The sequence below is a fragment of the Squalius cephalus genome (assembly GCF_949319135.1).
Source record: "Squalius cephalus genome assembly, chromosome: 16".
In the NCBI taxonomy this organism is placed as follows: Eukaryota; Metazoa; Chordata; class Actinopteri; order Cypriniformes; family Leuciscidae; genus Squalius; species Squalius cephalus.
In genome coordinates this window covers 30,292,245-30,319,080 of record NC_137137.1, presented here as the reverse complement: position 1 = coordinate 30,319,080, position 26,836 = coordinate 30,292,245, and the positions used below count along the sequence as shown (strand labels likewise).

At 37.6% G+C, this 26,836-nt stretch overlaps 1 protein-coding gene across 1 annotated transcript; it reads right to left on the bottom strand.

Moving 5' to 3' along the window:
• Window positions 1–3,110: 3,110 nt before the first annotated feature.
• rasef (RAS and EF-hand domain containing) lies at window positions 3,111–26,418 on the bottom strand. The gene is made up of 18 exons (XM_079896444.1): window positions 26,361–26,418; window positions 25,773–26,102; window positions 23,043–23,189; window positions 18,473–18,563; window positions 16,860–16,955; window positions 16,469–16,546; window positions 15,624–15,739; window positions 14,304–14,372; window positions 13,494–13,575; window positions 13,210–13,265; window positions 12,706–12,979; window positions 9,763–9,897; window positions 9,484–9,631; window positions 9,316–9,397; window positions 6,806–6,920; window positions 5,815–5,934; window positions 5,054–5,130; window positions 3,111–4,106 (listed from the first exon to the last, which is right to left on the bottom strand). Exons 2-18 carry the CDS (start codon window positions 26,093–26,095, stop codon window positions 4,001–4,003), a joined length of 2,115 nt encoding a protein of 704 aa, XP_079752570.1. The 5' UTR covers window positions 26,096–26,102; window positions 26,361–26,418; the 3' UTR covers window positions 3,111–4,000.
• Between the last annotated feature and the right edge of the window lie 418 nt (window positions 26,419–26,836).

Below are 26,836 nucleotides of genomic sequence, written 5' to 3'. Positions count from 1 at the left end.
ACGGCACGGCGGACCTTTATTTTGACGGTGCTGAGAACACCAGAGCCTGAGCTCACAGCGCTCGCATTCTCCGCGTTCATTAGTTTACGACCTGTCTAACACGATATTAGATAGAATTGTTATACCTGGAAAGTAAACAGTATATAAAAAGGTATTTGCGTATGCCGTGTGGTTGATGTCCAGTGTCGCTAGCTGAACAGAAATGCAAAATCGTGTTTCGCATGGTCCCCTCAAAGTTGCGTTGGATTTTCTCCTTAGCGTAAAGGTTGAGATCTATCACTGTTTTCCATGTTCGTAGAGTTAGTTTCTGGGGTAAATATATAGTCTATAATCCATTTTGTCAAAATGGCGGGTGCTGGTGTTTCGCGTGCGTTCGGCCAATCAGCGAACACTAATGTCACTGGTAGTTCCTATAGTGCTGGTTTAGACCCTACTCTGAAGTTGGAGCTAAATTAGTTCCTCCAAAAAAACAGGTACTTCCGCCATTAGTTCTGGGAACTATGAAAAGGTTTCTCCGGTGCGAAAGCCCCTAAGCATTGACTAGAGTGGCCGCGATCAGCTCTGGTGGCCGTGTCGGAGCCGTAATGCGCCGCAGATGTAATAAGGGGTAAAGTATATTTGAGACTATAGACTATATAGTTCTGCCTATGTGAGATTATCGTTTGATTAATTCTTTTCTTTGCGTTACAGTACAGAATGGCTCTTTTGTCATTATCCTGAACATTGTATAAGCATTCATTTCATGTGTCATTGAACATAAGAGAGGGGAGCGCACTTAAAAGTCACATCCTTTTGATTTTCCCCGCAAAAATGTCCTGAGTAAAACATAAAAATCAGTCTACAGGCTTTCAGAGATAATCTACAGTACGAAGTCGTGGAAGGGGAAGGTCGGGGAAGGTATCGTTTTTTTAAGTTTCGTTTCAAGCTGTTCACACTTTGGCAATTAAAAAAAGCGATTAAGACATGAAAAATCTTACATATAGCCCCGTTAAACATTTCAAATTTGTATCTAATGGCTTATGGATAAATGTTCTGTAAAATGTTAGTTAAAAACATTTTTGTAAGTTGGAGTTGGAGTGGATAGTAAAGGAAATTCAGAATCTAGACAAGGAAGAACAAATCTAAACTTGGTTAAGAAATAATTAAAATTGTATTTGGTCAGTACATAATTCCATTTGTTATTTCATAGTGGTAATGATTATTATCATCCACATTTTAGAATAATTGAAAAGAAAAGGTGTGTCCAAACTTTTCACCGGTAGTGTCCACATACACTGTACATTAAAACACTGACTCTTTGTCCCTCTGCATGCATACCTCTGTAAATACTGTGAAAAGAAAATATCATTCTCATTTCAAGCGTCTGACCTTGTGTATTCAACTAGCTCATCTAAGTCTTATTTGTATATGATTATAGGACTATGAAAAGACATGAAGGCTTTTTTTCTACCGGTGTTCAGGTGTCTCTGGACTTTCAGCTCAGGGTTGAGTCATATTAATCGATGGGTTCATTAAATATACCATAATATAAATACAACATTAATGCTTTGTTCTGATGCTGCTGTGAAAGTTGTAGTTCTCATTGTAAAAAAAAAAAAAAAAAAAAAAAAAAACACCACATACAGTATGTGGAATATGTACATAATAGATAGTCATGCTTTGTGCTTTAATGTGTGTTATCATGACCAATGAAACCAGAGAACCAGTGGCCACGTTCAGTCAAACTGCTAGACAAAGCCAGTGATCACCAACTTCATTAGTTTTAAGGCAGGCAATAGCAGGTTGACTGAATTTGCCTATTATCCTGAACATCTCCTATCGTATATTGTAGTGTGGCAAAATATGGATGTCCAAACTCATTTTAATTGGCCAGAGGGTGAACCTATTTCATACAGCATTCAGAAATGTCATGCACTGGAATTTGCTGTTTATCGTTTTTGTAGCCTTGCTATTCTGTTGCATGATGGGACACCAAGATTTCAAGGGAACCCTTCGTTTCGTCATGTTTAATGGAAGTGATTTTATTTGCCAGTGGACAATTCTGTCCACAACACTGAACATTGATAGGAATGGAAATTCAAAATGCAAAATATCGCAATTTCCATGTTTTCAAATATTCAGCTTAATTAATTGCGTTTGTTAAATGTGATGTTTTTGGATCATTTTTACAAAGCCTGTCAATAACATCATATCAGGGTCATAATTTACCCCAAAATCAAAAGATAAAAAAAAATATATATATATATATATTAAGAAAGTATTAAGAAAATGACATGTATTAAACATTGTGAAAAGAAAAATGAAATTGTATAGTATTTCTACATCATGGCAGTGTTTGTGATCAAACAACAAAAATATTGTCTTTCATTGCTCTCATTACAGTAATGAGAATCATCATTGAGAATAATGAGAATCACAAACAAACTCAAATTAAATCATCCGGATGCATTACCGTAATGAGGATTCGGAAGGGAAATGTCCTTAATTATGAGCATAATGTCACAATGCAAAACATCTTAATGGTCCTTTAAATAGACTATGTAAAATATATACCGGTACATTTTTTTCTTTTTCATATGTTTTTAGGATGAAATATGATCTGAAAAAAGTGAAATTCACCCCTTTGGATGACAGTATAGAGTTGACTGGCCTGATTATTTCTTTACACTGATTAAAAAAAAACAAAAAAAAAAAACAGATGATTCTTACATAACATGGCTTGACATAAAACCAACCCATTGCCCTTTAAAAAAAAACATGATAATTATACATCAAAACAAGAAAATATGCAAATGACCTGAACATCTGGAAAATGCGTGTTCAACTTTTTTCTTTCGAGGTTTGAAATCTTTTCAGTGTTTGGTGATTTCATAGCGAATGTGAAATGTGTTTTGTTTGCATGTTTAGCAGCATTATTATAAATGTTTCAGTTTAAAACAGTCTGTCACTTAATTCCAAAAATACAACTCTGGGAGTATATATAAAAAAAAAGAAATCAGTTCCCAGATTCACTGGGAATCGCCTTATTAAATTTGTAAAGTGATTTTTGATTGTTTATATGTTCAAAAAAATTGAATTGTTTTATATGTTAGTACTGCCACAATAAAACTGGAGTGAAAACATTGTAGTCTTTATTTTTGCTTATTAAGATTTCAAATTTAAACCAACATTCACTCAATTATAAATGCAAATTAAATACAGTGAAATAAGAATTACAGATAAGACATTAGCATGACATTCATATAATTGTGAATACATTTAACATATAATAAATGTTTTTTTAAGTGTGCACTGTTTATTACACAATATAATGTTACATATATGAGCTGTGCTCTTGAGAAATTCATAAAGCAATGATAGTATAAAGATAAAAGCTTTCACAAAAGCTTGTTTTAAAATGGGTTCAGCACTGAGCAAGTAAAGGAAGAAAAAAAAAAACATTTTTAAATGTATTTTTTATAATTTAAAGCTACAAGCCAAAAATGAAGGCTTTGGATCAGGCATCAACTTCCAGTTCTGTTAAAAAACTTCTGTCATTTTTCATACACTTCTTAGAACTTAAACAGAACTTTTCACATTATTTCAACTTTCACATATTACCACTCACACACACACTTACAGAACTACTATGATATATTCCTTCTCTCTTAGCTAAAGGAAGGTTTCATGAAATAAATAAAGGCAAAGTGCAGCGTACTAAATTCCTGACTGAGTGTATGTTCACTTCATAAGCTACTAATAATCGTCTGTAATATAAAAGCTGTGAAACGCAGGGCTGTTAAAGGCAACCCATGACTCAAAGCTATGAGACAGTCCTGAGGACAATACTTGAACACATTTAGCACAGTGAAAACAACTTGGACTATCGCAAACCGGCATCTCCCATGTAATGTGACTTGAATAAATAGTTGAATGATTAAATATTTGATTAGCTCTATGTCGAAGCCTCGCGTCGTACCTGCACACGGGCTGTCGCCGGGTCATGTGACGTGGACACGCATCAGCCCATGCAGCAGTTTGGGCTTGGCATCTTTTTGTTATTGTTTCCAGACAGTTTGGCCACTGACACGGGCTTCTTGAACTCATCAGCATGCTTGGTCACCTCTCTAAAGTGCAGGAAAGAGAAAACATTTAGCCTTTTAAGTCTTGACTTTTAAATGTATTAGGCTAATATGCAAGTATAATGCTGGGAAGTGAATTTGGTAACAGTAGAGCTGGGCGATTAATCAAATATGATTTTGGCTTCCAATGATTATGAAAGCAAAGTAATGGCATTAAAAAATAAAAATTATATATATACACACACACACACACACACACACACATTATAGCATATTTTTTAACTTGTTTTCATTTCAATTATATTTAAAGTTCAATGAAATCCACTGTTCAGTAAATGCATGATGCTTGCAAAGTCTATGAGTAACTGTGTTAAATAATCATGTTTATGATTTTTGCCGTAATTGGGCAGCCCTAGGTTCTCATTTTCGGATGTGAACTGAATGCTGAAATTTGCTGCAAAACATTACACAAGAAGGCTTGACTGTCAGAATAATGTGTTTTTATTCACTTCACAAGGGTTCATCAATGCGTTATGCTCAGATTATTAAACTCAATAAACCTCAATCTGCTGCCCTCTTGTGTTGAAAGCGCTTTATGGGTGAATCTCAGAAAACCTATCAAGAATATGTCTCCAAAATATTATTTTTACGTTTTTCCTGCATTTTATTATATGAATTGTATCACTGCTTTACACATTTATTTTTTCAATTGAATACTGTCATGAAAACACAAAAACAAATAATCAGTTTAAAAAATAAACTGTCTTTGGGGGAAAATATGTATGTATTTATTTAAAAAAAAAAATTCAACTTGGTCTTTTGAATTCAGAGAGAAATGTGATTTGGACATGTTTTTGTAAAAATGCACCTTTCAACTTTAGTCTATTTGGGTATCATTTTTGGGAGTCAGATGTTGACTTTAAAATGTATACCAGACAGAAGTATTGTATTTACAGAATGTGATTTCATTTTGAATCGTGGACTGGGCTTACCGGGCTAAATGAAGAACAGCCTCAATGATGTTGGATCCATCCTTTGCACTCGTCTCACAGAATAAGGCACTGTATGTCTGAACGGAGAGAGCAGCCACAGTTACAGTTACACTTACAGCAATAAAAACTGCACAGAAGACCAATGGCCAAAGTCAGGATTTACGTTAAATTAAACATACAATTTCAGTGTTTATTTTTTTCCCCCAAACCCTATTGTTTACCCCCAGAACACTCGGAATATACTGTATGATACGTCACATTGGATAATTCTGTGATACTTTTGCGTCTTTTTGATGCTGGTCGCCATTCACTGCCATTATATGGACGAGTTTGAGCGGGACATTTTTTTAAAATTCTCCTTTTATGGTCCATTAAAGGGCATACGTCATTAGAACAACACCAGGGTGAGTAAATTATGATTTAATTTTCATTTTAGGGTGAACTATCCCTTTAAGTTAAAAAAGTCCAGTCTTCTGAAGCCTATGATAGTTTGTTGTCTATGATAGACTATTTTTATGGTGTGTTCATGGTGTTTAGTGTCCATTTTGCCGCTTGAAAGTTTCAGACTCCGTTCATGGTAAACTGCATGGAAAAGAGCAGCCAGCTGTGTGTTTTTCTTTTGTGTTTCAGGGGAGAATCAAATTCAAACGGTTTGTATGAGGGTGAGTAAATAATGATCATTTTCATTTTTGGGTGAACAATCCCTGTAAAAAAAACCGAAAGCAATGGTAAATCATAGTGAATAATGTCCGGGTACGAACCATGGCCAGTTTCTCTCCGTAGCTGGTTGGAATACAGGTGACTCCATCCAGAAGAGCTTCCTTTCTCAGGTCTGTCTTATTCCCAACAAGCATGATGGGAATGTCATCCTGGGACACATCCTGCATCAGAAATGAATATCAATCAGTATCTTATTCAATCTAACCCAGCAACATTCCATATATCAGTATCTTTTAACTGTAGGTGTATATTTAAAATGTCAAATCATCAAAAACTTCAGGGTACATTCAACTTTAGAACCAAAAGATCAAGAAAAATCTATTTAGACATGTTCAGAAGATTCCTCTTAAATTCACCAAGAACATTTATGGAAACAAAGCTATAAAAACGCTTCATTCAGAAATATCATGAACACATTTGCATAGGACTGTTCAGCAACTAGGATTGTCCCAATGAACAACAGTCTTAAAGGGACAGTTCGCGCAAAAATGAAAAAAAAAAAATCATAATTTTCTCACTATCATGTAATTCTAAAACCATAAGACTTTTGTTCATATTCGGAACAGCATGCTTGCTTGATGCGCAAGAACCAATGAGGTTCATTCTCTTGTGTTACGCAGCATTTTGTGCTTCGGCAAGAACCAATGAGGTTTGTTTCACATGAAGCAAGTACAGTTGAGCTTATGTTTATGTTTTTATGTAAATAAAAGTCTAAATTAAATGTTCATCATATAAAGTGATCAAGTCTCTTCAGAAGACTTGGATTAAACTGTTTGATTCATAAGATAAGATTTCATTTAAAATATCTTTGTGTTTTGAAGATAAATGAAAGTGTTATGCGTGTGGAACAGAGAGAATCTAAATTTTACAGTCGCGCCAGGAACAAACAGTGCATTTAATTCCTAGAGTTTGGAAAGTGGTCAAGTCAACTAAATGAGGACTGTTTTGTATGAAACCTTAACTAATATTATAAGTTTACAATTACTGTAGTAAAAAAAAAATATGCTAAACAGGACAGCGTCGAGAAAATACCTCAATGATGTCGACCCATTCGCGCACATTTAGAAAGCTCTTTTCGCAAGTGACGTCATACAGTAGAAGGACCCCATCAGCTCTCCTGAAGTAAGACTTAGCAATGCTCCGAAACCTGTAAAAGAGACACCAGAATAATTAACCAGTCCTACTCGACCTGTTTAGAGTGGGATTCGAACCGGGGTCTCAGGCGTGGGAGACGGGTGTGCTAACAAGGATGCCAAAGACCACAGCCTCTAGCATCAGGGTATGCATATCGTAATATCATATAATAATAATTGTATTTTTTGAAAAACTAGAAATCTCAGGAGGTCATTCAGGTAAGAAGAATCCTGGGTCTAGAAGAACAGGTCGATTAGTTTAGAGTTTAAAGCCGTGACACACCAAGTCAATTGTCGGTTTTTGTGATGTGTCCTACACACCCTTGCAACAAGTTTACTGAGTATATTGAATTGCCATTGGGCAGTCGGTGAGAAAGATCACTCTGATTGGCAGTTCAGCTTAGATGTGCACAAAAAGAATAACCAGTGGATGAAAAAACAAGGAATAGTCACACAGAGTCATCATCTTACCTGAGCATTCCAATACACAAATATCTTCATAAAACATGGTTGTCTGGAATTAAGAAAGTGAAGACCAGCTGACAACATGATTCATATTCAAAATGGTAAGCAAGCACTGCCTTGTTTACGGTTTGTACTGTATATCTGCAGTCCTTGTTTTGGTTCCCCATTTCGAATCACGAACAGGGCTTGACATTAACTTTTTTCTCTCATCTGCCACTGTGGCTTGTGGTTTTCCAAAGTCACTAGCCTGACATCGATACCATGGGCAAAAACTGCCATATAGATATTTTTAATATTATCTGATAATTTGGCTGATGGTATATTAGGCTGCTGTCACTTTAAGACCTGACGCATTATGCGTTTTCTTAACTGTTTGTTCACTTAAAACATAACTGGACTGTGTTTACGTGAATACTCCCCGGCATTTTTAATTATTTTGTGTGTATTTGACTTTTTAAGCGCAATAAGCGATAACATTTTTTCTTAATGTGCGCAAACTTTGGGTGTGGGCACAACATCTGTGGAAATGAGTACAATTATGTGCAATGCGTGCAATCCTATGCTATGCCGAAATTCGAGTCCTGTAACACCAACAATATTCATCCAGAGCAAATAAAACGAGTGAATGAGGAGAGACGGTTTTGTGTGTCACTTGCTGTCGGAGAGATGAGAGAGCAAGAACGTGCAGCTGATATAGTCTATTCCATCTATTCTGTGGAAAATTAATGTTGGAAGCCTTCCAAATATTTCAGTATCGATATGTATCGAAAATATTTTTGACGACACTAAATTGCACTTAGTTTATTATTTCAGATGCCACTTCTGAAATACACCCGTGGGTGTTAATGTCAAGCCCTGGGGCCTCATTTATAAACGTTGCGTACGCACAAAAGAAGGCGTACGCTGCTCTCTACGCAATAATTGGTATTTATTAAAAGCAAACTTGACGGGAAAATGTGCGGTCCTTCACGCAAACTCTGACCCAGGCGTACGCACAAAAACGGGTGAAATGAGAAATGGCGACACCGTCGGCAGATGGAAGAAATACGTGAAAGTGTGTGAAACTGTAGACCGTTGTGTAAAAGAAATGGCAATACTGCCTCTCATAAATAACATGAAGACTTCACAAAGCAAGTCTTACAATTAACAGCCTACATGAACACCCGTTTGATCGATCTGCATTGTAAAACAAACAAAATCAAAAGAAGATTAGGCTACAACAGAAATGCAAATTAACGCATTTTCACAAAAGTGAAATATGTTCTGCAATCATATTGGCATGTTATGCAATTCATCCTCATAACACATCTAGCTTGTCAGATGCAATCAAATGGATGGTAATAAAATGCCATGATGCCATCACAATGCGTAATGACGTGAGTGAAGTTACGTTTCTTGGTTTTCCTCTCAGTGTTTGCCATGATTTCGCAATCAATGAATATTAACTTGTGGGAGTTTCACGGACTATTTATGGGCAACTATGGGCGTGACATGAAGCCGCAAAAGCTGCGCTACATTTAGAATTGATTGTGATTTATTAAGTAAAAACTGCGTAGGATGTGCGTGCGCACGGTTTTATAAATCTGAATATTTCTGTGCGTACGCATGTCCTATGTTTCATCCGTACGCCACTTCTGACGCAAATCCTACGCAAAGTTTTATAAATGAGGCCCCAGGTCACGAATTACTACTGCCACCTGCTGGTATAGATAGTTATTTCCTCTCACACAGGCGAAGAATGTGCGTTCTAGTTGGCTGTAGTCTTTGCAGTGTGTTCAAGCACAATTTTTTGAACCAGACACAGGTGACGCGAAATGGCATCACAGTCGGCTTGTGTCACCGCTAGTTCTATGATGTCGGTTTGGTGTGTCACAACCTTTAAGACCAAAAAGGGGTATAAATATGTTTCGGGCTTCAACTTGATTTTGGGCACTGGGATCTTACCTTTCCTGTCCAGCTGTGTCCCATAACTGCAGCACTGTTGGAACACCATCCACCACCAAAGTTTTCATCTGGAAATCAACCCCTGAAAGGAAAAAGACACATTGTTTAACAATATTTGTGACAGTTAAAGATTAAATTTAAGTGCAGTTAAGCGTTAGAAAGTCTTACCCAGTGTGGCACTAGTGTTGCCTTTGAACTCGTTCTTACAGAGACGAAGGAGGAAACTAGACTTTCCCACAGCGGCGTCTCCTGCCAGCACAATCCTGTAAGCCTTCTCGGATGGAGGCTGAGTCACTGCCAAATCATCCTGCTCTCTCTGCACAGATGCACACACATTTGGGCTTTAGACTTTGAGTCTCAGGACTGGGATTTGTTTGAGTTCAGGATTTAGAATGCCGTGGGTCAAATTTAAGCCTTTATGATACTTCTGGCAGGTGAATCCAGTACCTCGGTGAAGATGGCAGAGAGGCATTTCTTCCCTGAAGCAGTAACTTCATCTTTCTGAGCAGGCTTTGACAGAGTCCAGCTCAGAACGGATTCGCTGTCCGACCCAATCACAGCCTCTTCTTGCGCTTCCACAACCTGAGCGAACAGCATATTTTAAAACAGGAATCTGACTGATCCAGAAATGACAGCAAGTTAAGAACACACAGGGAGATGCCTTTGATTTATTCATTATCTGTTCATACTTAGTATGCTTGGTTGACATTTTTATTCTCAAAAAGTTTTTATTATTCAATGTAAAAAAAAAAAAAATGTATTACGTAAAAATTGGATCATATAATCAGAATCATACAGAACAATTACCTGAAGAATGAATCTGACTGTTGAAAAATGAAGATTTATAGCCACAACAGCATGTGGGACTGTTTCTATTTATTTCATCAGTTTAAGAACATCATTTTTTAGAAAAACAGCTGCCTGAGCAGATTTAGCAAATAAACAAGCAAATATTGCTTGTCAGGGATCATTTTTGAGTTGATTGGACTGTGGTTTTGTATGAATATGCACCAGTGAATCAGTCACAATAAGACCTGGAACGTGTTGAAAGTCTGTAGCTTTTTGAGTGGTCTTAAAATACTATTATTCTCCTTCACTACGACATTCATGACATTCTGCCCTTGTGAAAAAAAAAGCGTGCTTAATAATATTTACTATTTATTAACATGCCACTTTTCTGGCTTTCCGTGTTTTCAATATTACTGTATATGGTAGGGGCGGTATCTTCTGAAAGAGTTCTGAATCTCCTGATCAAAACACAGGAGCACAAAAGCAGAAACAAGCGATAGCATATGTAAGCAGATGCATATGTAAAATAACACGATCATCAACATTGAAAAGCATTTAAATCAAAGCTGCCTAATGTTACTGAATGAAATGTTGACCCAGGACGAGCTATAGGACTGTGAAGCTTTGGGGGTGTTTATGGACTCGATCTACTCCATATATGTTTTGATCATCATTCTGAATCCCATCCAGACGTAGTAGCTCAAAATGTTGCTTTTTTTATTAAACTTACCCACGTTCAAGTGTTAGAATGCAAAAGAATGCATTAAGCTAGAATAAAACGAATACATTTTTTGTTAAATGTGCACTTTAATGTACTTCAAATCTTAAAAGCATATTTTCAAAAAACAACTTTCAAATATTATATTAAAAAGTTACAAAATGTATTTTTTTTTCACCGTTAGAAGTCGATAACCTCTTACAAAGGCGTAGATTGATGACGCAGTGAATAAGCAGAATCATGGAACTTGTCGTCATGCCGATGGATCTAATCATGTTTATGGGAAATAATGGTTATGGATGAGTGAATACATTCATGTTTTTTAACATTGTAATGAGAGACAGATATCAACGTCACAATGCGAGTCCCGCAGATATAAAGGAATGAGGACATTTCATTCTACCGAACTACCCGCAAGTGCTGAATCAGTCAGTTTATGTAACAAATTAAACTTGTGAGGTAACGCGCCGTGACGCTAGACGTTACGCAGTTGTCCACATCTGTCACCATGGTTACTATGGCAGTACGAGCGGAAAACCAGGGATAACGTGGATATTACGTCAGTGACAGGCGTCATTGATAGGGGTGGTGATGGCGCAGTGGATAAGACACATGCCTTTGGTGTGAGAGACCCGGGTTCGAATCCACTGTGAGACACCAATGTGTCCCTGAGCAAGACACTTAACCCCTAGTTGCTCCAGAGGCGTGCGACCTCTGACATGTATAGCAATTGTAAGTCGCTTTGGATAAAAGCGTCAGCTAAATGAATAAATGTAAAATGTAAATGTGACAGGCGACAAGTGACAAGGGATGGGCACTATTTAAAATTATGAATTTCTCAGAATTTACAAATTCTTGGAAACATTTAGGATAATGTAGGTAAACAATTGAAATAAATATAGGTAACACTTTATTTTACAGTGTCCTTGTTACATATGTTACATGTACCATAGTAATAACAGTAAATTATGCATAATTACATGCAACTAACCCTCAACCAAATCCTAATCCTACCCTAACCCTATAGTAAGTACATGTAGTTGCTTAATATTACTCAGTACACAGTAACAAGTGTATCTGAAATAGATAACACTGTGCTAGTGGTTTTTGGATATTTTGATACAAAATTCTTACATATTGTACCTTAAATGAAATAAAAGGCCACTTAAGTGTACTTAAAGAGAGTACATATATTAATGACTGTTTCTTAACGCACTTAAGTACACTTAAATTGAAAGTCAAAGTGGTAGTTGCATAGCTGTCAATGGAGGGACAGAAATCTCTCAGATTTCATTAAAAAGATCTTCTGTCAAAATGCTGTCAGCATTAAGTCTGAGAATGATTCAAGGGCATACTGTATATACAGTAACGCTTGTGATGGTCAAGAAATTACACCTCTTAAAATGTTTTGGTTCAGCCTACTTATCTATTGTAAAAAAAAAAAATTGTCTTTTAAAAGCGCTAAATTACAACTTCATCATTACAGATATGTAATTATAAATAAATACATTTAAATTCATGAAATGTCAATAGACATCAAAGTATATTTTAGTTTACCATAAATTATTGTCAGTACATTTAGCAGTACACTTTAAGTATGTCAGAGACAATAGAAGTAATTATAAAATTACATAAAAAGATGTATTTAAGCAAAAAGCAATGCACAGCTAATTGCATTTAATATAAGTAAAAAATATATATATTTATTTGCAGTTAACATGTAACTAAGTATCTGAAACCATTACATTCAGTTCATACTTAGGTATATTCTTTCAAAGTATATTATTTCTGTAATCTCTTTTTAAAGGTATGTATTTCTAATAGAGCATGATGGAGAGCATAGTGTTTGAATGGTTGGTTGGGAACATTTACTGACATCATACCTCTGTATCTGATGTGTCTCCAGACTCAGTGGTGATGTTGTCCTCTGCTTGGAAGTCCAGGAAACCTTCCAAGGAAGATCTCTGATGCTCATAATCGTAGCCCATATTTGAGCGCAGGGTAGACATGCCGCTGTCGGGGAGGCTGTCTTCCTCAAAGCTGCGTCTGCGCATGGGGTCGCACAGCGCCAGGGCCAGAGCCTCACAGCTCAGCCTGCGACCCTCCATCAGCCGAAAATGAGGACCATAGTCCTCGTCCGCACACGTGTTACAGCATCTAAGCAAGTTTTCATTGTGACAACATCAAAGTTATAAGAATCTATATTTGCATTTCCTAAATGCACAAAACAAAGAATGTTTGTGCTGAATTAATGCAGTGGTTTAATACTAAGGTTTAGGGTTTAGAATGTGTGATCAATATCAATACATTGCAATAGGGTTCTACATATTACAGCATGTAGTAAAAAACTCTAATGTTATCTGCAAATATCTATGCAAATATCTTACCGATCAAAATGAGAGGAATTCTTTCTGTAAACTCCAGGTGAGAGTCCACTAACACGCTGTAAGAGAAAAAAAAAAATATGTCTAGAAAAAAAATCATTCTGTCCTAGTAGATAAGCAGAAATGTAAATATAGTTGACTTGAACCCTAATCCATGCCTCTTAAAAAACACACACACAGTCATCAAAGCATTACCCTGTTCAGCAAGCATTGCTCTCAAATAGCTTAATCCATTTTACAACATCATTAAAATTAAACAAAGGCTCTGGACAGAATGGGTTTCTTACCTGAGACTTACTCTTACTCTGACTGTTCTCCAAGGCCGTACGTAAACTGTCATTACTGTCATGGAGCTTTCTGTTTGCAGCCCTGGATATGGAAAACAATAACAACAAAAACAATAAAGCAACAAACCAAAACTAAACAAAATATACTCGACCAAGAACTAACTTCACAACTTTACTAAAATCAAGTCCCACATTTTTTCTTGTTCAAGAAGCTGTTTCACTCGAATATACATCACAATAGGGAAGAAAAGACTAACACAAATAAGTTCTGTCATGAAACTCTAGATAGTGCAGATGATAGGTCCTTAACACATAATTCTCTATAGAGCACAGCTGATTGGTTAAAGTGGAGCCAATGAGCTCACATGCTCAACCTTTATATATTTAGTCAGCATTTGCCTTAGCAGTGCAGTGTGCTTTCAGAAACCATTTTTTTTGGCCGGGCTGTGTATATCAACATTGTCATATCCATTACCATGCCAAACAATCCAAGAGTTGTAATGACAGAACTTCCGTTTCATGCGGACTTTAAAGATGTTTGGGAGAGCAATTAAAAGAGTAAAGGCACGTAAATATTACATTCATTTGACTAATTTAACTTTTTTACTAACTGAACTGCATCTCCACTTTGAATTTACAGTGTTTGGGCTTGTTTTCTATTGTCACAAAGAACCTGCAAGTGAATCCTAAAAGTGGCTTAGAAACAGCTTTAAATGTTTAACAGCTTCTGCTGTTAGCCTGACATGTTTCTAGCTGTGCTGGAGTGTCATTGATAGCAGTTTCATGTAGTGCTGTGTGTGTTCAACTCACTGAAGCACCTCGATCTGTCTCTCCAGGTTATCTCTCTCCTCAGAAAAGCACTTCATAAGAGCCTCATCTCTGCACACAAATCAACAAACTTTAATACTTATTACATAGAGTCATTGGAACATTTATTTTATTTATGCAAATAAAAAAAAAAATCTGGGATGACCTTTATGTTTGGTTAAGTTTGAAATATGTAATATAAATATAAAATATTTCTTTTTCTTTGAATTATGATCATGAATTTTTGGTGAACAATATTGTGCTGTTGGCCAATTACTTCATACACAAATGCAGATTCTTTAAGAACCCTCCTACTTTCTTACTTTTCCATAAAGATTTAATGATCTTCTTCAAATCTTTAAGACTCGTGCGTAACAAAAAAGCCCTTAAATTATATAATCTTCCGAATGTATTTTTTGATGATAACCCCCTTTTGTAATATTTTATTTATTATTTAATTTCCGTTTTGTTCTTTAGGTTTATGGTGTTTATCTATACTGTTTGCTGCTATTTGAACTTTTTTGAAACGTAGTAAGATTTGTATTTTGAGGTTTGTTTGGTATTTTGTATGTTTCTTTAAGTAATAATAAAAAAGAAACTTTAATACTTATGAGGTTATTTATGTTACTTATGTTACTTATTTGAGGTTAGTTCAAATGCATGTGTACACAGTAAGAACAAACAAAATAAATGGTAATGGCTGCACTAGCAAACACCACTTCTTAATTTTATACTGTAAAACAAATTGCAACTGTTATCTTAAGGAGCTTTTTCTACCATTCAGGTCTGGCTGTTTCGTTGGCTTAACCTAATGTAGTCAGGTTGATTCAGTCATTCAATATTTGGGTTACCTGACAACGTTTTTTACACTGTAATACTCCTTATAATAACGCTGGGACACTCACACACAAGTAAACTGCGCTCTGTTTTGTCGTTACTAGGTGACAAGGTTCAGACATTCCTGTGCAGTGTAATGTGTGACACCAGGATATCCTGCTCTGACGATTTCAGCACTGCAAACAGTCACAAAACCAGTTTACAGCTGCTCATGCGGGGGAATGATTATGTTCTTTCATTATTGACACTGACGTATCCAATAGGGAGGGTTAGAATCAGAAGAGATAGTCTGGGTTACTTCAGAATACATATTTGATGGGGTTCTTAAAAATTCCTGGTCTGAAGATCAGAATCCAAAGGGTTCAATACATATACATCAATAACTAAGTCAAATGTGAATGCTGAGATGCCGCCAGCACGCACACAGAGAGAGAGCGAGAGAGCGAGAGAGAGAGAGAGAGAGAGAGAGAGAGAGATGCTCAGTACCGTTCAAAGTTGATGCTTTGGTCTGTGAGATCACTCTTCAGAGAGTCCAGCTCACTCTGCAAGAACGCAACATTAGTGTGGGACTCCAAAAGCTCCTGTTTCAACTTCTGGTTTTGCTGAAAAAGAGAAACAAGACAAAAACACATTATATAATATCATACATAACTTTTGTTAAGATTCGAAGTAGGAAAGCTTTTGTTTATCAGCACGGAATAAAACTATTTAAAAGATAAGTGCGACTTTTTATCTCACAATTGCAAGTTTACATCTCACTATTCAGAATTGTGAAATATAAAATCTGAATTGTGAGATTAAAAAAAAAGTCTGAAATGCGGGATATAAACCAGCAATTGTGAGAAATAAAGTCTGAATTACGAGATCTAAACTGAAATATTTCTGGTGTTTTTTCTCGCAATTGCCATATCTCGCAATTCTGACTTCTTTTCTCAGAATTGTGAGATATAAAGTCGCAATTGCGTGTTATAAAGTCCAATTCTGAGGAAAAAATAGAGACTTTTTTTAACTTGCAATTGCGACTTTATATCACGCAATTCTGACTTTATAACTTGCAATTGTGAGTTTATATCACGCAATTCTGACTTTATAACTCGCAATTGCAAGTTTATATCACGCAATTCTGACTTTATAACTTGCAATTGCAAGTTTATATCACGCAATTCTGACTTTATAACTTGCAATTGCAAGTTTATATCATGCAATTCTGAATTGTGAGATGTAAACTCGCAATTACAAGAAAATAAGTCAGAATTGTGAGACAAAAAGTCGCAATTACCTTTTTTATGTTTTATTCTGTGGTGGAAACAAGCTTCGATAAATAGGCATACCAGCATTAGCTCATTGTTCTGTCGTTTCAGTGCTGAGGTTTCCTCTTTGAGGCTGGTACTCCTGTTCTGGTTTTCCATCTAAAAAAATCAAAAATCAAAAATAAATCTTGTCTACAGATTGTTTCAAAGCAGCATCACAGTAATTAACAGGAAAATAACAGTGTTAATGCTGCAATTTCATCAAATTCATTTTCAGCTATAAGCGGCTCTACAGAAGACAATGGAGTCATTTCCCAGCTTAATTCAGTCTTCAGTTCTCATCTGATAGTGTCAGTGCAGTTAAATCGATTATATAACTCAATATTAATTGTCTATTAAACCCCAACTTTTTTGAAACCAACTTTTATACAGCTAAAACTATATAAGCCTGTTATTAGTAGGAGTCAGTCACCATCTGCAGAGTCTGTATCTTCTGCTGAAGTTCACATATCTGAGACTCGTACTGGTGTTTCATGCTGCTCAGAGTCGTCTCTGCTTTTTTAGACTCCTGTGGGAAAATGACAGAAACCATATGCTGGGGTTAAAAATAATACAATGTTATAACATTATAAGGACAAAAAAAATTATACACTGAGTAAAATGTGTTGGATTGGAAAAAACTAAAGACATTACTAAAGTAAAACATTAAATCAAGACAATTAAGGGAACAAAAGGCTGCAGAATGCATTCATAGGTACAAATGCTTGTCTCTTTTTACAGGAACTTGAACAGGTGCAACAACTGAACAAACAGTCAGTTCATTTTACATTACATAACGTGAGAAGTCGCGGAACACGGCTCTAAGATAAGGAACAAGAACAAACACAGGACTGTCGAAGATTGTCTGCACTAAAATGTGACGTCGTGGATAAATTAAGCCTTGAAAGTGATCCAAGACACTCATATGATTTGGCTGGAACCCAGATCACAGCAAACACCTGTACCAATTCCTTTAGAGTTGTGTATGTCAACTCCTAACTCAAAATAAACAGAGTGCTGTATCCATAGAAATAATACAAATACCAACACTAAAATTGTAATTGATTATATATTACTTCAACGCTTGATTACAGTGACGATGGAAAATAAAATGCAGAATATTTCTGGACTATAGATAAGGGTTGCTTGCAAAAAACATTCAAATGTTTGGTAACATACCAGCCTAATCAGTTCCTTTAAGATAAGCGATCATTACAAATCAACATTTAAAAATGAAAATGAACCATTATTTTGATAATTTTAAGTTATATATTATATTAGAATTAGTGCTGTTAATTCGATTAATTGTGATTAATTGCATCTAACATAAAAGTTTGTGTTTATATAATATATGTGTGTATATATATATATACATATATATATAATGTATCCGTGTGTGTGTGTGTGTGTGTGTGTGTGTGTGTGTGTGTGTGTGTGTGTGTGTGTGTGTGTGTATTTATATATACACACACACATCAATATATTCTTATTTTCACATATCAAATATCATTTTTTTTTTTCTCAGGCGGTCTGTTCTGGGTTTGTTGGGGTGGGATTGAAAATGTAAAAAGAGAAAAGGCTGGTGGTGCCAACGGAGGAGCTTCGGGAGCATAAAACGAGAAGCGACGACAGTGAAGGGCGAGAGAGGACCAGGCCTGGATTTTACATTGTGTTTTGTTTATGTGTGTGTGGCAGTCGTCCGTGCGGGGCTGCCTCTTTACTTTCGTTTTGTGTTTGTTTATTTATTAAAGTGTGTTTGAAACGTTTGCCGGTTCCCACCTTCTTCTTCCCTGATCCCTTAACTTCTCTACAATCACAGTTGCTCTTGAAAATAAAAATAATTACGCCAAAAATGTAACTGATTAAATTAAAAAGGAAATAAAACTAAATTAAATAAAACTAAATCCATAAAATAATGGGAACCCCTTAAACTGTCTAAATGAAGCGCCTAACAAAACCCTTCAAGGTTCTATGTAGAACCTTTCCTTTAAAAGTATATATTACTCCTGAGGTTGGATCAGCCAGGTCTTGTGTTTGTCTCCTCACCTGTAGACGTGTGTTTCTCTCTGCAGTTTGGATGCGGTGATCCATCTCTTCCTCCATCTCACTCAACTGTATAGCCGACTGATCCTGAGCTCTGAACAAACACCCACATAACAAACATTAGTCATCACATACGTAACAATATACAATACTCTTAGTGAAATAGTTCACCCAAACTTTCTTTCTTCTGTGGAGCACATAAGAAGATTATTTTTTTGAAGAATGTTGTTAACCAAAAAGGTTTGGTTATCACAGACCTCCATTGTATGACAAAAAAATTGTTCCACAGAAGAAAGACAGTTACACAGTTTTGGAATGACAGCAAATGATGACAGAATAGTAACTACATGTAAAGTGTAACAAGGACACTTTAAAATAGAGTGTTTACTGAATTTTCTTTTTTTAAAGTGCCCCTATTATCATGCCATATTGAAGGCTCCTAATATTGTTTTAGAGGTTTACATGCATCAAAGGTCAAAAAACAGTTTATTTTACACCACATTTTTTCAATCTCTCTATATCCCTCTTTCTGCCAGCCTACTCTGCTCTGATTGGCCAGATGGCCCAGTCTGCTGTGATTGGTCTACCGTTTACATTATCATGATTTTGCCATCAGTCCGAGCGCAAGTCCGATGATGAAACATTGGAAGAACTAGTTATTGAACCCGAACCTCGCAAGGACGACTTGAGCAGGACGCTTCTCAGTGGTACGCTACTCAGTTTGACGTTCATCATGAGATGTTGCACCTGTAATGCTTCTACATCAGCATTAACAAGCGTCTGTCCATCAACAAACTGATGTGTATATTTCTAATTTATTGTGGTACACATGTGGGAACTGTATCAATAACATATGTTGGCCGAGCACTAACTTGAATAACTGATGTAACAAACATTTCTAAAACAAATCTTGCTCCATCCTTTATCTTTACTCAAAGTAGTAAGAACAACAGAAAATCTGCATTAATGTACACAATTTTAGGTAATAGTGGCCCACAGCTGATTAGCAGAAGTATTTCAGTAAGTGTTAGATAAAATTGGATAGCAGAAGTCAACGATCAATGCAGAGCAGAGTAGAACACCAGATCTGGGGATCAAGAATGACACAAACACAGAAGTGCAGTTCACTCAAAGTCATCTTTATTGTGCTCGTGCCATAGTTTAGGCTATATAGCAAGTCTAGGGTATAGGCTGAAACCAAGAAAAACAAGTCCATACAGAAAAGAAAGGAGACTGTCAGCTTCTCTGAAAGAGTCCATAGAGAGACAAACAACTCCATTCATTATTATACCATATGCAACATTGATCCTTATGGATAATAACTAGCACATGCCTTACGAGCGATTGACTAAACAGAAACACCTGCCCGCAGGAACGAAGGGTCCGACCACAAGCTGAGAGTTTGGCGACAGTGAGGGGTAACTTGGACCCGGCACAAGCCGCTCTGCCACGCCCATCTTGGGACTCGATCGTGGAGCCAGTGTTGGAGCGGCCTCATATGAAGCAATCCGAGCAGCGTTACCTCAGCTGCAGATGCCATGTGCCCCAGGAGCCTCTGAAAAAATCTCATTGGTGCCGCTGTTCTGCGTCTGAGCGAGCTCACGCTGTTCAACACTGACTGACACGCTGTCATGTTGATCGAGTCCAACTCCATACCAAGAAAAGAGATCCTCTGCCCAGGGGTGAGTTTGCTCTTTTCCCAGTTGACCCGAAGCCCTAGGTGGCTGAGGTGACTTCCGTGGTTGACTTCCGTGGTTGGCAGGATGTGCCGTATGGCCTCCGTCTGCTTCTGGGCGGCCGAGAACTGCTGGGCAAAGCTCTCGATCGCATCGCCCAATAACCCAACCTGGGTAAGAGGGGCATCCAGGAACCGATATTGGACAAAAACTTACAAGCCTTGGATGGGAGGCGTGGATTACCCCGCCAGGAGGAGGCGGACGCTGGACACAGTTGCATCGCAACGGCACGCTCCACCAGCGGGACATCCACATACCCCTTAGCTGCTCCTCCATCGACTAGGATGGCTTCTGGCACTATAAGGCGCCGTCCACGTCCTAGTGAGCTCCTCATGCACTTCTGGAAAGAATGGTACCGGGGCGGTGCGCTGAGAACCAGCACAGCCCGCCCCGAGAAACCAATCGTCCAACTGAGAAGGTTCGGGACGTGGAGGAGGGACGACCTTCTCGGCAGCCCGGGAAAGCATAGTCGCCCATTCTGGATTGGACTCAGGCAACGCTACACTCCCCTAAGGTGGTAACGCAGCCGAATCCTCATCTCCAGAGGACTGAAGCTCCCCCTCCGATGCTGCAAATGACATCTGGTTGTCAGGTGGAGCCTCCAAAGGACACGACTGGTTGTCCATGACAAGGACCAGCACGCTCCTTTGGAGGCTCCAAAGGCGGCAGCGTTTGTGAGGCGTGAGGGACCCACGGAGATTGCCTCGGCAGGGAAGCCCTCACGGTAATCCTCAGATCACCCTGGCTAAGCACCGAAGTAGGTCTTATTCTGAGGTCCAGAATAGGCACTAGATCGGGGCATAGGCGAGGGGACTCCACCTCCCTTGAGGTAAGCGAGTCTCGATCTCAATGCTGCCATAGTCATATTCCCGCAATGGGAACATGAACTATTCACAATGGCTGCCTCAACGTGCTGAATGCCCAAACACGAGAGGCAGCAATTGTGGCCGTCTGCTGGCGCCAGGGAACGACCGCATCCAGAAACGCACAGGCGGAATGACATCCTGAAAAGGACGCAGTGTCATGCTTGTTTTGCTCTTTATAAGAAGAAAGTACTCTTTTAATCTCTCTCAGCAGTGCTGAGGCACCTAGGGAGAATGGCCACGATACACAGCAAAGAGATCTGCTGTGCACTCTCAGGGAACGGCCACCGAAATCGACTCAGAAATTTGTGCTGTGAAAACAGCAGTTTGTTTGAGGTGTAATTCAGCCCGCGGCCACTCGCTGAACGCACAGTCACACCAACACTGTAGGGAGAGGCGAACAAAGAGATCTTCAACATGCAGAGTCTTGTTGCTGGAGACAAACAGGAAGCTCGGCTCCGAAGTGAAAGACAATGTGTGTGTGCGCCCGTTTCCTGTTTATACCCACGCGGCGGAGCGGGGCGCGTGACGCGATTCACGCATGCCAACGTTCATTGGCTCATTCTGTAGACACTCGAAGATGATAGGGCTCCCGGAAGTGATCCCAATTACGTTGTCACGTCGACGTTACGTCGAACATGAGCGACTGATAGGGAACACTGTTTTCACACTTGACAGTTTTGGTTTGATTGAACGAACTCTAGTGTGATTGCTTTGTTAGTGCGGTTCATTTGAATAAGTGTGAACGCTGCCACCCGAACCCTGGTGAGCACCAAACACTGAAAAAGTGGGTCTCGGTCTGCTTTCAAACGAACTCTGGTGCGGTTCAACCGAAATATCAACGCAACACGGACCAAAGACATCCAAACAAACCAAAAACAGGACGTAATGTCACAAGATGCCACCCTAAAAAGAACAGAATTATACCTCCAGAAGTTACGTAGCCGATTACAGTTTGGTACAGGTGTTGGAAACATTGTCTTCCTGCAGCAGATCTTGGTTTGTGTGTGACAGAAATTTTTGGCATTGTTTTGACTCCTTTACACAATTTCTAAGCTTTTTGTGAGTTCTCAGCTGGTAAAAATACCACCATATAACAAACGCATTGAACCCAGCACACAACATTGTGTTTGGGATGTTTGGTAAGTTCCGTCACAAAATATATGCCATAAAAACCTTTTTTCGTTGTTTTTGTCTTTAGGGTTGGTCATACAAATGACAGTGTGCACACTAAATGAACCAGGACTAAATGTATCATTTTCTTTCTTGGTCCGGACCAAAAGAACCAGGACAACCAAAGTACAAACCCAAAAAGTAACATCACATTTAGGGCCAGATTTACTAAACGGGGCAAATTAGCGTGAGAGCGCAATCCCATAACAGCGCCGATGGGAGTGGAACGTTCAGCGCATGATTTACTGACATTGCGCAGATTAAAGAACACAGACGCAGCCGGATAATTTGCATAATGACCAACTCAATCTACCAAGAGCAGCGCAAATTAGTGCCTGGTTTAAGATATGCTTTTTTGGGGAGTTAAATAATGACGCAAATACCAGTAACTCGTTACCCGACTAGAGCAACCCTTAGTAAATCACCTTGGATGATTCATTTAAATACTCTCCTCCCATAAATTTTGCATCTGAAAGGGAAACTCCTACAAATGCATATGCAATAAGGTCAGCCACAAAAATGACTTTCCATGCCTTTTCAGCTCAAATTTTTCACTGCGTGTCTTTAGTAAACCCTGCCAGTAGTTTTTTAACGGCAAAAGAAGGTTTGCGTTGGCGCAAGCTGTTAGTAAATTTGGCCCTTGAGCTGCATGGAACTATTAAGCAACTCAAGAACCATAAAGATGCTGCAAAGAATTTCTGAAGAGCTCTGAAGGTTTCAACTGCACCCAGTTTCTATTAAAAACAAGGTGAAGAAAACTGGCCACAAGAGTATGTAGCCTATGTGCATGAGAGTGTGTACCTCTTTACAGCAAGTGCCAGATGTTCCATTTCAGTGTTCAGTATTCGGATCTCTTTGATAAAACTGAGGAGAACTCGTTCATACTGAGGGACCATTCTGGGCTCCGTCAAACTGATGTTCTGGAACAGAGTTGATACTGGCTCAATCCTACACACATAAAAACAACACCAAGCCATTAAAACTTACATAAATGTAAACTGGAAAAGAAAGAATCATCTGTAGTATTTATTCACAGAATTTATGTAAAACTAATTGTTGGGGATCACCCAACGAAATATGACAAGCATTAAAACTATTGTGACATAATGAAAGATCTCTGCATACACATTTATGGAAAACATTTATGCATCTTGTTGAGTTATTGAGGTTAAAGCTAAAGGTTAAACTTAAGGACAATCATGTGTTTTTCAGGCAATATTCAACCCAATGAAGTCTAATAAATTGGTGCCAGGTTGTTCATAACTGCATGTTTTTGAGCCTCATGACTTTGCTGTTCTCTTTTATGAAGTAGCACTTGTGGTGTCAGATGCTATGGCTGATGAGTGAAATAAGAGAGGTATTGATAGTCCACAACTAATCGATGTTCTGTCGACATTAGCGGGCATGAAGGCGATGTGTCTCATGTCAAGCCTCTGGCTTCAACTCCACCGTCCTGACATGACCGACATCAACCAAACAAAAGCTCAAATTCTCATGACTTGAACATTTAAAATTGTACAACTTGGACTTGTAGACTTGGAAAGATTTCATGATTTAGAACATCAGCTTTCACCACAAATATGAAACAAATAAAATCTCCCTCAATAATTTCACATATTTCTACATACATATGGAGACCTGTACATTGTGGTAAATGGGTGGCAGTGTACCTGTTTGGATATTTGCACAGGCTGATAACCAAAACTAGGTCAGATATATTTAGTTATTGTAATAGTGTAGATAGTGTAATTGTCCCTTTCATTTTGATATGTGATACTTTTAAAATTTTAACATTTCAGCCCAGAATAAAGATAAAGATAAATTTAATTTGTTTAGTTGCAGTCTACCAAACAGTGTTTGGCAAAAGCAGTGTAGCTGCATCGCCGATTACACACTTTTAAAAATAAAGGTTCTTTATTGGCATATATGGTTCAATGAAGAAACTTTGACATCAAAACTCTTAAATATATATATATATTTTTTTTTTATTGGCATTGATGGTTCCATGAAGAACCTTTAACATCCATGAAACCTTTCCATTGCACACAAAGTTCATTATAGTAGAACAAATGTTCTTTAGGTTATTAAAATGTTCATTACACTAAGTAAAAAAATATTATTTTAGGTCTTATTTAGGTCTTTTAGGTTCTTTTAGGATCTTATGCCATCACAGCGAAAAACCCCTTTTGGAACCTTTGGAACCTCGTAGAATACTAACCAAACAGAGCTCTCAGATCGGAAAGATCAAGCCAGTTACACCTAGGGTAAATTTAAAACATGCTGAGATGGCGTTTAGCCCGCAGCTGGAACCAGCTTCTATCTAGAGGATATCAGATATGTCCCGTCAGTAGCTTCCTTTAAATCCAGATTAAAACACATCTGTTAAAACACATCACACTGTTTCTGCGCTGTACAGATCGCACTGAACAGTTCTTTTATTTTTTTAATCCTCTTTTCCTTTAATGCCCCTCATATTCCTTTTAATGTAATCTTATTTCATTTTAAATTATTTCTTTTCTTTTTACTTTAATTGTAGCCTAATATTTTATATTTCTTAAGAAAGTTTTTATGATTGCGATTTTTTTTTAAATAATAATCTTTCTGTAAAGCACTTTGAGTTACACTTTGTATGAAATGTGCTATATAAATAAACTTTCCTTGCCCTGTGTGCTAAAATATGTTTTGTGGGTTTTACCAGGTTTTGTGTGATGTTAAGGACTTCCTTTAAGAAAATTTCCATTAGGATATTTTAAGACTCCAATTACAAAATCATTTAGCAAGCAAGCAATAGCCATCATTTCACTGTCTAGGTTAACTATAGACCCAATATAGTCCGGCTATGAGTAATCCACCAAAATCACCTTGAATTTGGTTACATGTCATTTTTGCCTAAATAACTTACGCGATATTCCATTGAGTAAGCAAAGTCAACAGTGATTACAAGGTGTTTGGTTTCATTTCTTCACTCATTTCTTTCTTTGTTATCTAATTGATGACTAGTCTATTCTTGGGCTATGGTTATACATCTATTACATTTTCACTGACAGCCCAAATTTTGCCTTGTTTTAGCCTATAGACGTCTGGGTTGTGTTTGGACGGCTATTAGACGTCTTTTAAACGCAAAATTGCTTGCAGGGAGGAATCCCACTGAAAAGTCTTATTCCTTTGTGCTAACATCATTAAAAGGAAGGAAGAAAAAAAAAAAAAAACTGAAGGCAATCAGAGGGGTATAACCCTAAATATGTTCTTTAAACTTCTTTTGTTAAACTCCTATGGGAAAATAATCAGAAATATTATGGAAAGTCATATTACCATAAGAAAAACATTTAGCTTTGTTAACCTGGTTTTGTGTTATGTTGTAGTCCAATTAAATAATTTCCATATAGTAACTTTAAGGATAAATTTAAATTATAGACTTTTAAATTTATAGACTATATATGAATACTGTAGAATTTTTTAACGCATTCTTTAGTATTTTGGTTGACTGAGTTAATTTGACAGCTTTATGGCACAGCCTGACAGGTGTTTTACCTGGGGATGAATTTGAGCTGATCCCCCAGACGGGATTTAAAATCCTCCAAGGCGGCAGACGAACTTTCCCCGGCGGGTTCGCTGCTCATCTTCTCGTCTTTCAACAAGTGTGACTCTAGAAACCCGTCCATAAATTCCTCCAGATTGATCGTGCCGTCTTTGTCGGTGTCAAGTCTGGAGAAAATGTCATCTGTCTCGGTGGGTCGGACCTTCAGCTCGGAACATATTTTCAAAAACTCCCATTTCTCAATGCGTCCGGAGTGATCCACATCACAGGCGTGGAAGAGCTCGAGGAGTCTCTCCTTTTGCGCGTCAGACCCCATGGCTGCTCTAGAGAGATGTTATTTAGCAAACATTATGAGTGACTTTTCAAAGTGAGTAGACCTTGTGGTATCTTGCTTGTACATTGGCAATTTCATGAGTTTGGTGAGTGGAGTAAACGCCCCTTACACAAACTGCGCTGAGTAAACAAACTCTGTCAACTTTGAGGCGTTTAGTTTGCCGCGGCTCGTCACGAGGAATTTATAAAACAGGCTTACTTAACAAATACCAGATAATAGAATATTGTTTACAGTACAAGACACTCACGTTTAGCATTTTACCCCTGGATGTCACACTAATAATTGCCCGATTTATTCCACAACAACGGAATGTTAGGCCTACCTGTCCCTTATACACTTACGAAAAGGGTTGAACACAAACAATCAAGAAAACTTGAAGAATTAAGTCTTTTCCCCCCTCTTTTTGAACGAAGTATCAGTAAAATGAGGTTAACATTAATAGAAACTTTAGATTAACTTTAGGCCTAACCCTGTTACCAACATTTTCGACATGTAGCCTACAGTTTAAATTTTCTTTAGTTTTATTATTTTATTATGGCAATAAGCAAACATTAATCATTGCAGTCTTTTTAATTGATGCTTTTGTCTTAGAATAAGGATTTAAATATGACAGAAACATCATGTGCATCTTACATCTTAAATGAAGAAGTGCTTAGAGAGATTCTTAAAAGGTTACAGTGTAGTTCACCCAAAAAATTAAAATTATCCCATAATTTACTCACC

Bases quoted from the DNA above. Each gene is read 5' to 3' on its own strand.
- rasef (XM_079896444.1), bottom strand. From the start codon at position 26,095: ATGGGGTCTGACGCGCAAAAGGAGAGACTCCTCGAGCTCTTCCACGCC. The intron at 14,373-15,623 runs GTACTGAGCATC...ATTTGTGTGCAG, and splicing joins CAAAGCATCAACTTTGAACG to AGATGAGGCTCTTATGAAGT. The intron at 9,898-12,705 runs GTATGATGTCAG...CTGTTCGCTCAG, and splicing joins GAGACACATCAGATACAGAG to GTTGTGGAAGCGCAAGAAGA.